This window comes from Salmo salar, chromosome ssa11 (assembly GCF_905237065.1).
Source record: "Salmo salar chromosome ssa11, Ssal_v3.1, whole genome shotgun sequence".
Classification (NCBI taxonomy): Eukaryota; Metazoa; Chordata; class Actinopteri; order Salmoniformes; family Salmonidae; genus Salmo; species Salmo salar.
Window position 1 is genome coordinate 36,743,009 of NC_059452.1, and position 15,209 is coordinate 36,758,217.

Consider the following 15,209-nt stretch of genomic DNA (forward strand, 5'->3'; position numbering starts at 1 on the left):
ATAAAATAAGCTTGTATGCTGATGATGTCCTGATATTCATTTCTAATCCCGAGACTTCAATCACACCTCTTATTAATATTATTGAGTTATTCAGCGAATTCTCAGGCTACAAGATTAACCTAACTAAATCAGAGGCTATGCCACTTGGTAACCTTCACTCTGTACCTAATACTTCTCCCCCCTTCCCTTTTAAATGGTCTCCCTCAGGTTTTACGTATCTGGGTATATCTGTAACTCCTAAATTCCAACAAATGTACAAAGCCAATTTTGTTCCCTTGTTCGACACAATAAGACAGGATCTGGAGCGCTGGAACTCTCTTCCGATTTCATGGTTGGGTAGAATATCCCTCTTGAAAATGAACATTTTACCTAGGCTACTCTACCCAATCCAAATGATCCCAGTATTACTCTCCAATAAGGTAATAAAGGATGTAAATGGATGGCTAAGTTCCTTTATATGGAGTAAACGCAAGCCAAGACTTAAGATGGCAATATTGCAGCTGCCAAATTCTATGGGTGGCTTGGATCTGCCCAATATCAGGTTCTATCAGTGGTGTGCCCACCTATGTTATATTTCAGACTGGATCACAAACGATGACTCCTCTATTTGGTTAGACATTGAGACTTCTCTTTCAAAATACCCTTTACAGGATCTTCTGTTTTTCACAAGTTTCAAGTCTGTAAAAGATCATTGTAACAACCCCATTACACTTAACACACTCAAAGTATGGAAGTCAGTTCAACGTTTCCTGGGAAGGTCCAAACTAACCTCTGCTCTTACCCCAATTCTTAACAACCCAGATTTTGCTCCAGGATTGCTGGATGCTGGCTTTAACGTTTGGCTTAATAAGGGCATACGCAGACTAAATGACTTATTTGCAGATAAGATTTTATTGTCATTTGAGCAGATGGTCGAGAAATATCAACTCCCAAAGCAGGACTTTTTCCGTTTCCTACAAGTAAGGCATTATATTCTGAAGAGCACCACCTTAATTGGCAACCCTGATATGTCTGTCATTGAAAGAATGCTTTTTTTCCCACAAAGGAAAATGTCTGTAAGTCTGCTTTATGATGCTTTAAGGTCCTTTTCCGCTGTCGATACACAGAGGGTGAAACAAGTGTGGGAGAAAGAACTGTCTGTTACTATTGATGAAGAGATGTGGGAGGACATTTGGAAATATGCAAAAACAATATCTATATGTAATCGTACTAGAGCAATTCAATTAAGAATAATACACAGATTGCATATATCCCCAAATCGCAGACATGCTTTTAGCCCCTCTTCCTCCTCTCCTCAATGTCTTAAATGTAAAACTGATACAGGCACCCTAACACATTGTTTATGGTCATGTACCAAAATACAAAGATATTGGTCTGGTGTTCTGCAAGAAATTGAAAAGATCCTAGGGGTCGATCTAGAATTGGACCCAGTCTCTCTACTGTTAGGTCTACCTAGTAGGCATGTAACTTCTGTGGGTAAGAGGAGGCTTTACAACATCCTCACCTTCGCAGCAAGGAAAAACATACTTTTACAGTGGATTAGTGATAAGGTTCCCTCTATTAAAGATTGGCATAAGATACTATTTGAATGGGTACCGCTGGAATATCTGACATGTACATTGCATTCTAAGACAGATCAGTTCTACAAAGTATGGGAACCTTACCTAAATTACCTAGAACCTGAAGTGTCAGCTATTATGCTGCAAGGATTCTCTTAGAATGGTGATCTATGTATTTCAGAATTACACTGTACGTTCCATGTGGGGAACTCAACTTCTTGGTTTAAACTGAGCTCTTTATTTTCATGTATTTTAATTTTTTTGTATTTTATTTATTTATTTTTATTATAATTTTTTTTTCTCTGTTCATGTTTGATTAAATGTATGTATTGAGAGACGCAATGGGGGGGATGGGGTGAGAGAAGCGCTGAGCGGGGAGAGAAATGGTGGGTGTGTATGTATGTGTGTGGGTGTGTGTGGGTGTGGGTGCATGCATACATACGGATATGTGTAAGTGAGTGCGTTTTTTTTTTGCCTTGTCCTTGTTGTTGTATCTCTTAACCTGTTGGGTCTAGGGGGCAGCATTTGCACGTCTGGATAAAAAAAATGTACCCGATTTAATCTGGTTACTAATCCTACCCAGTAACTAGAATATGCATATACTTATTATATATGGATAGAAAACACTCTAAAGTTTCCAAAACTGTTTGAATGGTGTCTGTGAGTATAACAGAACTCATTTGGCAGGCAAAACCCTGAGACATTTTCTGACAGGAAGTGGATACCTGATGTGTTGTATTGACTTTAAACCTATCCCATTGAAAAACACAGGGGTTTAGGAATATTTTGGCACTTCCTATTGCTTCCACTAGATGTCACCAGCCTTTACAAAGTGTTTTGAGTCTTCTGGAGGGAGATCTGACCGAACAAGAGCCATGGAACGGTGATGTCCCATTAGACACCTGGCGCGCTAGTTCATGTTGGGTACCCTCGTTCCAATACGTTATAAAAGAGTATGCATTCGTCCACCTTGAATATTATTCATGTTCTGGTTAAAAAAGGCCCTAATGATTTATGCTATACAACGTTTGACATGTTTGAACGAACGTAAATATATTTTTTCCCCTCGTTCATGACGAAAGTCCGGCTGGCTTAGATCATGTGCTAACAAGACGGAGATTTTTGGACATAAATGATGAGCTTTTTTGAACAAAACTACATTCGTTATGGACCTGTGATACCTGGAAGTGACATCTGATGAAGAGAATCAAAGGTAATGGATTATTTACATAGTATTTTCGATTTTAGATCTCCCCAACATGACGTCTAGTCTGTATCGCAACGCGTATTTTTCTGGGCGCAGTGCTCAGATTATTGCAAAGTGTGATTTCCCAGTAAGGTTATTTTTAAATCTGGCAAGTTGATTGCGTTCAAGAGATGTAAATCTATAATTCTTTAAATGACAATATAATATTTTACCAATGTTTTCTAATTTTAATTATTTAATTTCTGACGCTGACTTGACTGCCGGTTATTGGAGGGAAACGATTTCCTCAACATCAATGCCATAGTAAAACGCTGTTTTTGTATATAAATATGAACTTGATAGAACTAAAAATGCATGCATTGTCTAACATAATGTCCTAGGAGTGTCATCTGATGGAGATTGTAAAAGGTTAGTGCATCATTTTAGCTGGTTTTATGGTTTTGGTGACCCTGTCTTTGACTTGACAAAACATTACACACAACTCTTGTAAATGTACTGTCCTAACATACTCTAAATTTATGCTTTCGCCGTAAAACCTTTTTGAAATCGTAAAACGTGGTTAGATTAAGGAGATGTTTATCTTTCAAATGGTGTAACATAGTTGTATTTTTGAAAAATTTGAATTTTGACATTTATTTGGATTCAAATTTGCCGCTCTTGAAATGCACCTGCTGTTGATGGAGTGCACCACGGGTGGCACGCTAGCGTCCCACCTAGCCCCAAGAGGTTAACCTGTTTGGGATAGGGGGCAGTATTTGCACGGCCGGATAAAAAAACGTACTCGATTTAATCTGGTTACTACTCCTGCCCAGAAACTAGAATATTTGGATAGAAGATTTGGATAGAAAACACTCTAAAGTTTCTAAAACTGTTTGAATGGTGTCTGTGAGTATAACAGAACTCATATGGCAGGCCAAAACCTTAGAAGATTCCATACAGGAAGTGCCCTGTCTGACAATTTGTTGTCCTTCTAGGGCATCTCTATCAAAAATACAGCATCTCTGCTGTAACGTGACATTTTCTAAAGCTTCCATTGGCTCTCAGAAGGCGCCAGAAAGCGGAATGACGTCTCTGCAGTCTCTGGGCGAAAAAAAGCAGGAGTTTTTGTGAGTGGTCAGGCAGGGAACAATGACAGTGGAGTGCGCGTCCACGAGACGACTCCATGTTTTTCTTTCAGTCTATGAATGAATATAACGTCGCCCGGTTGGAATATTATCGCTATTTTACGAGAAAAATTGCATAAAAATTGATTTTAAACAGCGTTTGACATGCTTCGAAGTAAGGTAATGGAATATTTTGCATTTTTTTGTCACAAAATGCGCCCGCGCGTCACCCTTCGGATACTGACATGAACGCACAAACAAAACGGAGCTATTTGGATGTAACTATGGATTATTTCGAACCAAAACAACATTTGTTGTTGAAGAAGAAGTCCTGGGAGTGCATTCTGATGAAGAACAGCAAAGGTAATCCAATTTTTCTTATAGTAAATCTGAGTTTGGTGAGCACCAAACTTGGTGGGTGTCAAATTAGCTAGCCTGTGATGGCCGAGCTATCTACTCAGAATATTGCAAAATGTGCTTTCGCCGAAAAGCTATTTTAAAATCTGACACCGCGATTGCATAAAGGAGTTCTGTATCTATAATTCTTAAAATAATTGTTATGTTTTTTGTGAACGTTTATCATGAGTAATTTAGTAAATTCACCGGAAGTTTGCAGTGGGTATGCTAGTTCTGAACATCACATGCTAATGTAAAAAGCTGTTTTTTGATATAAATATGAACTTGATTGAACAAAACGTGCATGTATTGTATAACATAATGTCCTAGGAGTGTCATCTGATGAAGATCATCAAAGGTTAGTGCTGCATTTAGCTGTGGTTTTGGTTTTTGTGACATATATGCTTGCTTTGAAAATGGCTGTGTGATTTATTTTTGGCAGGGTACTCTCCTGGCATAATCTAATGTTTTGCTTTCGCTGTAAAGCCTTTTTGAAATCGGACAATGTGGTTAGATTAACGAGAGTCTTGTCTTTAAAAAGGTGTAAAATAGTCATATGTTTTAGAAATTGAAGTTATAGCATTTTTAAGGTATTTGTATTTCGCGCCACGCTCTACCATTGGATATTGGTGAGGTGTTCTGCTAGCGGAACGTCTGTCCCTAACAGGTTAAAGGGTGGAGGGACCAGAGAGTTAGATATATGTGAGAGAGATTAAAGGGTGGAGGGACCGGAGAGTTAGATATATGTGAGAGAGATTAAAGGTCACACCTTCTCATGCACAATATACACCCACCCAACCAGAGCATGTACACACACACACACACACACACACACACACACACACGATGGTACCTGCAGTCTTCCGATGGCCACAAGGCAGTATTTACTGGTCTGTCCTGCCTCTGTGTCTTCTTCTGGTATGGTCATACCTGACATAGAGAGAAAGGAGGAGAGAAAAGAGAGAAAGATATCAAGATGGCAGCTATCTAATAAAGTGCAAATGTGTGGTTTCAGATGAACTTTGTGTTGTTGAGGTGATTTCCAGCATGACACTGTGTAGTCTAGTACCGTACCAGTGTGGTGTATATTTCCAGCATGACACTGTGTAGTCCAGTACCGTACCAGTGTGGTGTATATTTCCAGCATGACACAGTGTAGTCTAGTACCGTACCAGTGTGGTGTATATTTCCAGCATGACACTGTGTAGTCCAGTACCGTACCAGTGTGGTGTATATTTCCAGCATGACACTGTGTAGTCCAGTACCGTACCAGTGTGGTGTATATTTCCAGCATGACACAGTGTAGTCTAGTACCGTACCAGTGTGGTGTATATTTCCAACATGACACAGTGTAGTCTAGTACCATACCAGTGTGGTGTATATTTCCAACATGACACAGTGTAGTCTAGTACCGTACCAGTGTGGTGTATATTTCCAACATGACACAGTGTAGCCTAGTACCATACCAGTGTGGTGTATATTTCCAACATGACACAGTGTAGCCTAGTACCATACCAGTGTGGTGTATATTTCCAGTAGAGGTCGACCGATTATGATTTTTCAACGCAGATATCGATGCCGATTATTGGAGGACCAAAAAAAAGCCAATGCCGATTAATCGGCAGATTTTTACATATATATTTGTAATGAAGACAATTACAACAATACTGAATGAACACTTATTTTAGCTTAATATAATACATAAATAAAATCAATTTAGCCTCAAATAAATAATGAAACATGTTCAATTTGGTTTAAATAATGCAAAAACAAAGTGTTGGAGAAGAAAGTAAAAGTGCAATATGTGCCATGTAAAAAAGCTAACGTTTAAGTACCTTGCTCAGAACATGAGAACATATGAAAGCTGGTGGTTCCTTTTAGCATGAGTCTTCAATATTCCCAGTTAAGAAGTTTTAGGTTGTAGTTATTATATGAATTATAGGACTATTTCTCTCTATACCATTTGTATTTCATATACCTTTGACTATTGAATGTTCTAATAGGTACTTTAGTATTGCCAGCCTAATCTCGGGAGTTGATAAGCTTGAAGTCATAAACAGCACAATGCTTGAAGCACAACTAAGAGCTGCTGTCAAATGCAGGAAAGTGCTGTTTGAATTAATGCTTACGAGCCTGCTGGTGCCTACCACCGCTCAGTCAGACTGCTCTATCAAATCATAGACTTAATTAGAATATAATAAATACACAGAAATACGAGCCTTAGGTCATTAATATGGTAAAATCCGGAAACTATCATTTCGAAAACAAAATGTTTATTCTTTCAGTGAAATACGGAACCGTTCCGTATTTTATCGAACGGGCGGCAACCCCAAGTCTAAATATTGCTGTTACATTGCACAACCTTCAATGTCATAATTATGTAAAATTCGGGCAAATTAATTACGGTCTTTGTTAGGAAGAAATGGTCTTCACACAGTTCGCACCGAGCCAGGCGGCCCAAACTGCTGCACATACCCTGACTCTGCTTGCACAGAACGCAAGAGAAGTGACACAAAGAAATTTAGAAGAAATTCATGTTAGCAAGGCAATATTAATGAAATATGTATGTTTAAAAATATATTCTTCTGTATTGATTTTAAGACAGGCATTGATGTTTATGGTTAGGTACATTGGTGCAACGACAGTGCTATTTTCGCGAATGCGCTTGTTAAATCATCACCCGTTTGGCGAAGTAGGCTGTGATTCAATGATAAATTAACAGGCACCGCATCGATTATATGCAACGCAGGACAAGCTAGATAAACTAGTAATATCATCAACCATGTGTAGTTAACTAGTGATTATGTTAAGATTGATTGTTTTTTATAAGATAAGTTTAATGCTAGCTAGCAACTTACCTTGGCTCCTTGCTGTGACAGGTGGTCAGCCTGCCACGCAGTCTCCTCGTGGAGTGCAATGTAATTGGCGTCCAAAAATGCCGATTACCGATTGTTATGAAAACTTGAAATCAGCCCTAATTAATTGGCCATTCCGATTAATCGGTCGACCTCTAATTTTCAGCATGACACTGTAGTCTAGTACCGTACCAGTGTGCTGTACAAGCTACTTTCTCCAGAACAGCTGAGACGCAAGCAGATAAATCACACAAACACACACCCACACACAGTCTCTACGAATCTCGGCAAATCATCCTGAACAAATATCCAAAATCTCTTACTGCCAGTATCCATATTCATATACATCACAAAGGGAAGGAGGAAGAGGAGGGAAAGAGAATGAGCAAGAGAGAGTTTAAGTTTTCATTGATTTAAATGTTGATATCAGTTTCCCACAGTAATGAATTCCTTTGTTGTTTCCATGACAACACAAAAACACTTATTAGTCATAATGAAGACTGTTCACAGGTCTCCCTCTCCTCTCCTCTCCCCCCCTCCCCTGCTCTCTCCTCTCCGCTCCAGTAGGGGATCAGTGTGTTTTTGTATCCGTTTGTCTTATTGTCTATATAATTTTTCAAATGACAAATTTAAAAAAAGTTGAAAAAAAAAACGGAAAAAAAAACAAGAGAATCTGTGTTGAGGACTTTTACTTGCATAGTCAACCAACTAGCCAGCCACGTCAATGCAAGAAGTAGCCTGCGGCCCAAATGGCACTATATTCCCTGTATAGTGCACTACTTTTGACCAGAGCCATATATGAATAAGGTGCCAATTGGGACACATCCATCTAGATTCAATAATATACACAACTATCATTTTGATGTTCCATCCCAGCCATACCATCCATCCTACTACCTGACCTCTGTCCACTTTAGTCTCCCCAGGGCCTTTGTTCAGAAAGACACTCAGAGAAGGAGAGCTCATCTAGGATTTCCTTTTACATGGACAGGGGGGACCTGATCCTAGATCAGCACTCCTAATCTGAGATGCTTTCTGAACATGGACCCAGAAGAGCTGACATGAGACATAAGCTGCATTCTACCAGTTCTTGTGCTGTTTTCAGAACCCAGAAGGATGGAGGGTCTAAGTGTGTGTGTGCGCACGCGGGTGATGCGTCCGATTTAGTACCTTAAGACTGATAGTGGGCGAGCGATAGACTGACAGTCCAGAACATTCCACTGGTCTATTTATGTCCCAGGAAGTTAAACATGTGTCAACGATTTCCACCCACATGTGGCGTGTCCGTGTGATCGGGGATTCTGGGAATCATTCAGTACAGCCTCAAAGCAGTTGAAATACATTTCATACTGTGATGCTGAAAGTTGCTCCCCCCCCCCATTTAGACACCTGGTTCTGAATCCCAAAACACTCATGGGAATTGCAGACAGAATTCCAGGCCGGGGGGTTGCGTGGCTTTGTAAACACTTGAAAGAGTTGGAGTGTGTGTGTCAACGAGTGCATCCGAGGTCATGTGTGATCTCGTCACCTCTGTGTGTGTGTGTGTGTGTGTGTGTGTGTGTGTGTGTGTGTGTGTGTGTGTTGGTGTGTAAAGCTAAAGAAACAAACCAGACCTCACGATCACACCATTTCATTAAACCTGAGGGATCTATGGAATAGAATGTTTAAAATATGTATGTGTTTGTGCGTATGTGAATGTGTATGTGTGTGTATGCGTTTGTGCATGGTGTTTGTGCGTGTGTGTTCTGTTACCACCACTGTTGTCAATGTTGTGAATGGAAAACCCACACACTGCTAGCATCAACAAATCTATTAGTTGACCTAGTTAGGGAGATAAAAGGTTGTGTATGGTCAGTAGATACCTGCTGGGGGCCATGCTTTGATGTAGCCGGTACAGTGCACCACAGAGTACTGATCCTCTCCCTCCTTCGAGGGTCCCAGACCGTTCCTAGAAACAATCAGATTACACACACATTTAACAACACACACCAGGGTTTTTAATGGATCAATAACGGGCTTAGGTGGAGGGCGTGGCAGGTGTGCGTGAAAAATGCTATTTTTTAAAGCCAATTTCCTGCAATTCTATACATTTTCCCATGAAGCTGAGAGAGAAATGTTGCAGTTTTAAAGCTAATTTCCTCCGATTCTACATATTCTGCCATGAAGCCGATAGAGAAATGTTGCAGTTTTAAAGCTAATTTCTATGCATTTTGCAATGGCTAATGCTGCGTTCTTTTGCTCAAACATAATAACAAAATCAACACTGCTACATTCATTGTGGAAATGTCAATTCTCCCTGACTGTCTAGCTTTTATTTTGGTGATTATTAGTTGTCAAAGATTATATTATTACAAAATATACACTGAGTGTACAAAACATTAGGAACACCAGCTCCTTCCATGACAGACTGACCAGGTGAATCCAGGTGAAAGCTATGATCCCTTATTGATGTCACTTGTTAAATCCACTTCAATCAGTATAGATGAAGGGGACGAGACAGATTAAATAATGATTTTTAAACCTTGAGACATGGATAGTGTATGTGTGCCATTCAGAGGGTGAACAGGCAAGACAAAAAATTTAAGTGCCTTGCCTTATTATTTCACTGCCATACTGTGTTGGATCTTGTCTAGCCATCTTGTGTCAAGAGGACCACAATGGAAATAAGTCCCAGACTTTATTGTGTGTTATCCTCCATGATTTTATTCATGTGTATGTATGGCTTTTTAGTTTTATGTGTGCTTGTTTTTTTAAATGGTCGAATGAATAAACTAAACAACAAAAACATTGGAATGGGGTATTGTAGTAGGTGCCAGGCGCACCGGTTTGAGTGTGTCAAGAACTGCAATGCTGCTGGGTTTTTCACACTCAACAGTTTCCCGTGTATCAAGAATGGTCCACCACCCAAAGAACATCCAGCCAACCTGACAACTGTGGGAAGCATTGGAGTAAACCTGGGCCATCTTCCCTGTGGAACACTTGACACCATGCCCCGACGAATTGAGGCTGTTCTGAGGGCAAAAGGGGGTGCAACTCAATATTAGGAAGGTGTTCCTAATGTTTTGTACACTTTTTCTATATACAATATTTGGACCAAAACAATTGTTATGCGGCCACCCAAGGATTTCAATGGCAGAAAAAACCCTACACACGTACATTTGCACATGTAAACATGAACGTACACACAAACAAGTTATCTTAGCCTGATGAAGGGAGATGGGGGGAGGATAGAAGAGGTAGAGAGAGGAGGAGAAGAACAGGGAGAAGATTTATCTGCTAGCCTGGTTCCTCACTAGGTTTCTTCCTAGGTTCCTGCCTTTCTAGGGAGTTTCTCCTAGCCACTGTTTTCTACATCTACACTGCTTGCTCTGTGGGGTTTCAGGCTGGGTATCTGTAAAGCACTTTGTGACAACTGCTCAAATAAAAAGGGCTTTATAAAAATGTTTGATGTTAATTTGACGAGGTTAGTCTCAGTTAGATTTTTTCAAGACCTGGCCAAAATAGGAGCACACAAAGTTGCAGACACATTTACAACATAAAACACTATAGAAAGATAGCTTTGGAAAGTGTGGTGCAACTTAATTTTCCATCAGAGTGTTCAACCTAGCTTTAAACAGGGACAAGCTTTTGTAATTTCAGGACCTGAAGCTTGTTCCAAGCGAAAGGTGCAGAGAACTGGAAAGCTTTTTCCCTAGCCCTGTACGGACCTTAGGCACAATCAACAAAACACAGTCATGTGAGCGCAGGCCATAGTTTTCATTTGTCTGCTGGACAATGTAGTTACACAAGTCAAATGGGAGCTGTCGCAATATGGCCTTCTAAATAAAAACATTCCAATGATCTAATCTCTGAAGAGCTAAATCATTGGTACGTTATTTATTTCTAAGGCCATATTGAGACAGGGGAGAAGAACATCTAGTAAAAAAAGAAAGGTAGGAATAGTAAAGTGAGAGCTGACGTCTGTTTGTCTCACCTGTATCTCTTCCTCATGTTGGACAGTCGGTTGAGAGAGATGTGGTCCAGTGGGGTGCTGCCACATCTGACGAGAAACACACAGGGTACATCAAATTCAAATCATCAGAGATAATAATTCAAACGGGACATCTTTAGACACACAGGGTACTACATCAGATCAAAACTAATTCAACACAAGAACACACAGGTACTATACATCAGAGATCAACTAGATTCAGACACGGGACGATCTTTGAGAAACACACAGGGTACTATACATCAGAGATCAACATATTCAACACGCGATCTTGAGAAACACACAGGGTACTATACATCAGAGATCAACAACTAGATTCAGACAATACTCAACACGGGACGATTTTAGAAACACACATACTACATCGAGATCAACAACTAGATTCAGACACGGGACGATCTTTTCTTGAGCGGATGGTCAGGGGGCTGGAACATAATTACATCATTTGTAGACTGCATATTTGACAAGAAGAATATTTGACCAAAACAATAATTTCAAACCTCACATTTGTATACGATCACATCTCTCTCTGGTATGCGTGGGAATACTTTGGAACAGATTTCCTAAATGTACATCACTTGGAGCTGATTTGCTGCTGTTTTTACAGTCATGGCAATTTTTTTTGCTACGGATACTTGGGGGCAAATAAAATCACCCGCGGGCCGCAAGTTGGGGAACCCTGCTATACGTCATACATACAATGGTACCTCTGGGCCTAGGGCTCCCATTTGGCACACATGTAGTCCCCCCCCCCCCAAAACACAGTCAAGCAGAAACAGACAGACACAAACACAGAGAAAGGAACGGAGTGGGAGGAGACAGAGACTAATGTTAATCAGTGCCACTGAAAACAGAGAGATGTTTAGACCAGAGAGCTAGAACACATGAGCTGCTGAACTGGGGACATGTCAACCCACAGCACTGATGAGGTGTATGGACCATAAACCAGAACACACACACACACACACACACACACACACACAGAACAAATAACCAGTGCCTGACATTATATAATGTACTGTTATGTTCGCGGTGTGAGACGACGGATGCAGGACAAATTGCACCCTATTCCCTATATAGCGTACTACTTTAGACCAGAGCCCTATGAACTATATAGGGAATAGGGTGCCATTTAGAACACAGCCATGGTGAGTGTTATTGGAAAAATCTTATTTGGTGTGTTGCCATGTTGCTGTGGATAGGATTCTCCTCAATGAGAACAATACATTTGAAATCTGAACCTGCTTTTGTGTGTGTGCGTGTGCGTGTGCGTGTGCGTGTGTGTGTGTGTGTGTGTGTGTGTGTGTGTGTTTTCATGTCTGCTAAATGACAAGTGTACTGATTAGATGACTGCATAGAAATGGAGAGGGAAAACAACGTGTACTGTTGGACCAGGTCTCTCTTACAGAACAGACTGTATCTCACACAGACCTGAGAACCTGGATAAAGGAAGTTTAAAAAGAAGCAGAAAAAGTGATTTATGGTCAGTGATGTCAGCTTTAACTGCTGTAACCAAGTCTTCACAGTCTCACATTATGGAAACCAAGATGGAAGCCATTTGACATGTGAGTTTCTTTCAGCCGGTGAGTCAGGTATCATTGAGAGCAGAGAGGAGGGACAACCTGGGTTTTTCCACTGATCACCAAAAGGTTCAAGAGGACATCATCTTCTGCCCTTCTGGAGTTAGCTAATATTAGCTTCCCTGAAATGATGTTGAAGAATGAACAATTCCTTTCCACTTGGTTGCATGGCATGCTGTTCGGGGATCTGTGTGTGTGTGTTGTGTATTCTCAGCTGTGGTCACCGCAGAGTGCAGACAGTCATCCCTGCATGCTGTTTTCAATTTGCCAAGCGGCCTAAATAGCAAAAGGAACAAAAGACACACACACATTCCAGTCGTCCTAACAAAGCGTGATTAGCATCTGTGTAATGTGAGTGAAGCAGACAACAAACACAAACATCTCTGTGCTAACGAAGCTTTACGCACGCCAGGCCGCATCGGAAACAATGGGAAACACGTGTCGGTGGTCTGGGTTTTTTAAAACCCGCTCCAGTCTAACGGTCAAGTTCAAAAACATTCGGTCATTCTGTGGGCATTAGAGGAACCGGTTTCTAAACATCCTGAGAATGAAATAAACAAAAGTAGCGCTCAGGGTTGAAGCGAGTCGGAGGGGACGGTGGTGCATGACACAAACACACCCACCCAGGGGGGATTCTAAACTGGATTCCCAACCTTATGGATTCCTGATTATTGAAATATCTGCAGCAGGATAGGTCATACATAATGACGTGTGAGCTATGGAAGCATCCATCACTTTAACCAATGGTGTCTTCACTTCATCTTGGGGATAGAAAGCATATGGCTCGATGGCCGCGGGGGGAAAGCATATGGCTCGATGGCCGCGGGGGGAAAGCATATGGCTCGATGGCCTCGGGGGGAAAGCATATGGTTCGATGGCCGCGGGAGGAAAGCATATGGCTCGATGGCCGCGGGGGGAAAGCATATGGCTCGATGGCCGCGGGGGGAAAGCATATGGTTCGATGGCCGCGGGGGGAAAGCATATGGTTCGATGGCCGCGGGGGGAAAGCATATGGCTCGATGGCCGCGGGGGAAAGCATATGGCTCGATGGCGCGGGGGAAAGCATATGGCTCGATGGCGCGGGGGAAAGCATATGGCTCGATGGCCGCGGGGGAAAGCATATGGCTCGATGGCCGGGAGGAAAGCATATGGCTCGATGGCGCCGGGGGAAAGCATATGGTTCGATGGCCGCGGGGGAAAGCATATGGTTCGATGGCCGCGGGGGAAAGCATATGGCTCGATGGCCGCGGGGGGAAAGCATATGGCTCGATGGCCGCGGGGGAAAGCATATGGTTAGATGGCCGCGGGGGAAAGCATATGGTTTGATGGCCGCGGGGGGAAAGCATATGGCTCGATGGCCGCGGGGGAAAGCATATGGCTCGATGGCCGCGGGAGGAAAGCATATGGCTCGATGGCCGCCGGGGGAAAGCATATGGTTCGATGGCCGCGGGGGGAAAGCATATGGTTCGATGGCCGCGGGGGGAAAGCATATGGTTCGATGGCCGCGGGGGAAAGCATATGGCTCGATGGCCGCGGGGGGAAAGCATATGGTTCGATGGCGCGGGGGAAAGCATATGGTTCGATGGCCGCGGGGGAAAGCATATGGCTCGATGGCCGCGGGGGGAAAGCATATGGCTCGATGGCCGCGGGGGGAAAGCATATGGCTCGATGGCCGCGGGGGGAAAGCATATGGCTCGATGGCCGCGGGAGGAAAGCATATGGCTCGATGGCCGCCGGGGGAAAGCATATGGTTCGATGGCCGCGGGGGGAAAGCATATGGTTCGATGGCCGCGGGGGGTGAAATCGATTATGGCTACACACACATCACAGTCTACATCCCAAATGACACCCTATTCCCTATGTAGTGCACTCTATGGGTCCTGGTCAGAAGTAGTGCACTATATAGGGAATAGGATGCCATTTGGGATGTAGAACGCATCTCCCAGGCAGGTGTGAACCAAAGACTGGATGATTGCTGATGTAGGGAGACGAAGGTATCTACATATCAGAGATGACTAAGTTTTAAAGGATGGACGAGTCCTATTGGGAGTGAGTTTACAACACAGGTGTTCATCACTTAACACTTTAAATCCCCCGCAGATGGAGAGATGGATCCAGTTGATATATTGTACGCACACACACAGCCACACACACACAGTCACACACACACAGTCACACACACACACACACACACACACACACACACACACACACACACACACACACACACACACACAAAGACAAAGACCATCCATATGCTCATGGAGGAATGACACACAGACAGAGACACACACCTCATTCTGCAGATGAAAGATCGTCTGGAGCCCATGCACATCCTCATAGAAGACTGTTGCCCCTCTTTCTTCACTGTTCCTGTCTTCAGGTCCAGGATACGCCCTGAGACAGAGAAAAGAACATGAGATGAGAGACGCTCACACACACACGCACGCACACACACCCTTGCGGCATCCTGAGGTTCGGGAGTAGAGCTGCGCCACCGTTTCTGTCTGGGACAAAA

General features: G+C 42.4%; 1 protein-coding gene across 8 annotated transcripts in view; it reads right to left on the reverse strand.

Moving 5' to 3' along the window:
- Positions 1–15,209, reverse strand: part of LOC106562648 (aryl-hydrocarbon receptor nuclear translocator 2) — a 115,568-nt gene that overhangs the window by 55,827 nt on the left and 44,532 nt on the right. For all 8 annotated transcript variants that reach the window (XM_045689459.1, XM_045689465.1, XM_045689463.1 and 5 more), the window contains 4 exons: positions 14,986–15,088; positions 11,094–11,159; positions 8,983–9,068; positions 5,119–5,195 (listed from right to left, as the gene is read on the reverse strand). In XM_045689459.1, coding sequence (XP_045545415.1) covers positions 5,119–5,195; positions 8,983–9,068; positions 11,094–11,159; positions 14,986–15,088 — 332 coding nt within the window. The remainder of the gene's footprint in view (positions 1–5,118; positions 5,196–8,982; positions 9,069–11,093; positions 11,160–14,985; positions 15,089–15,209) is intronic.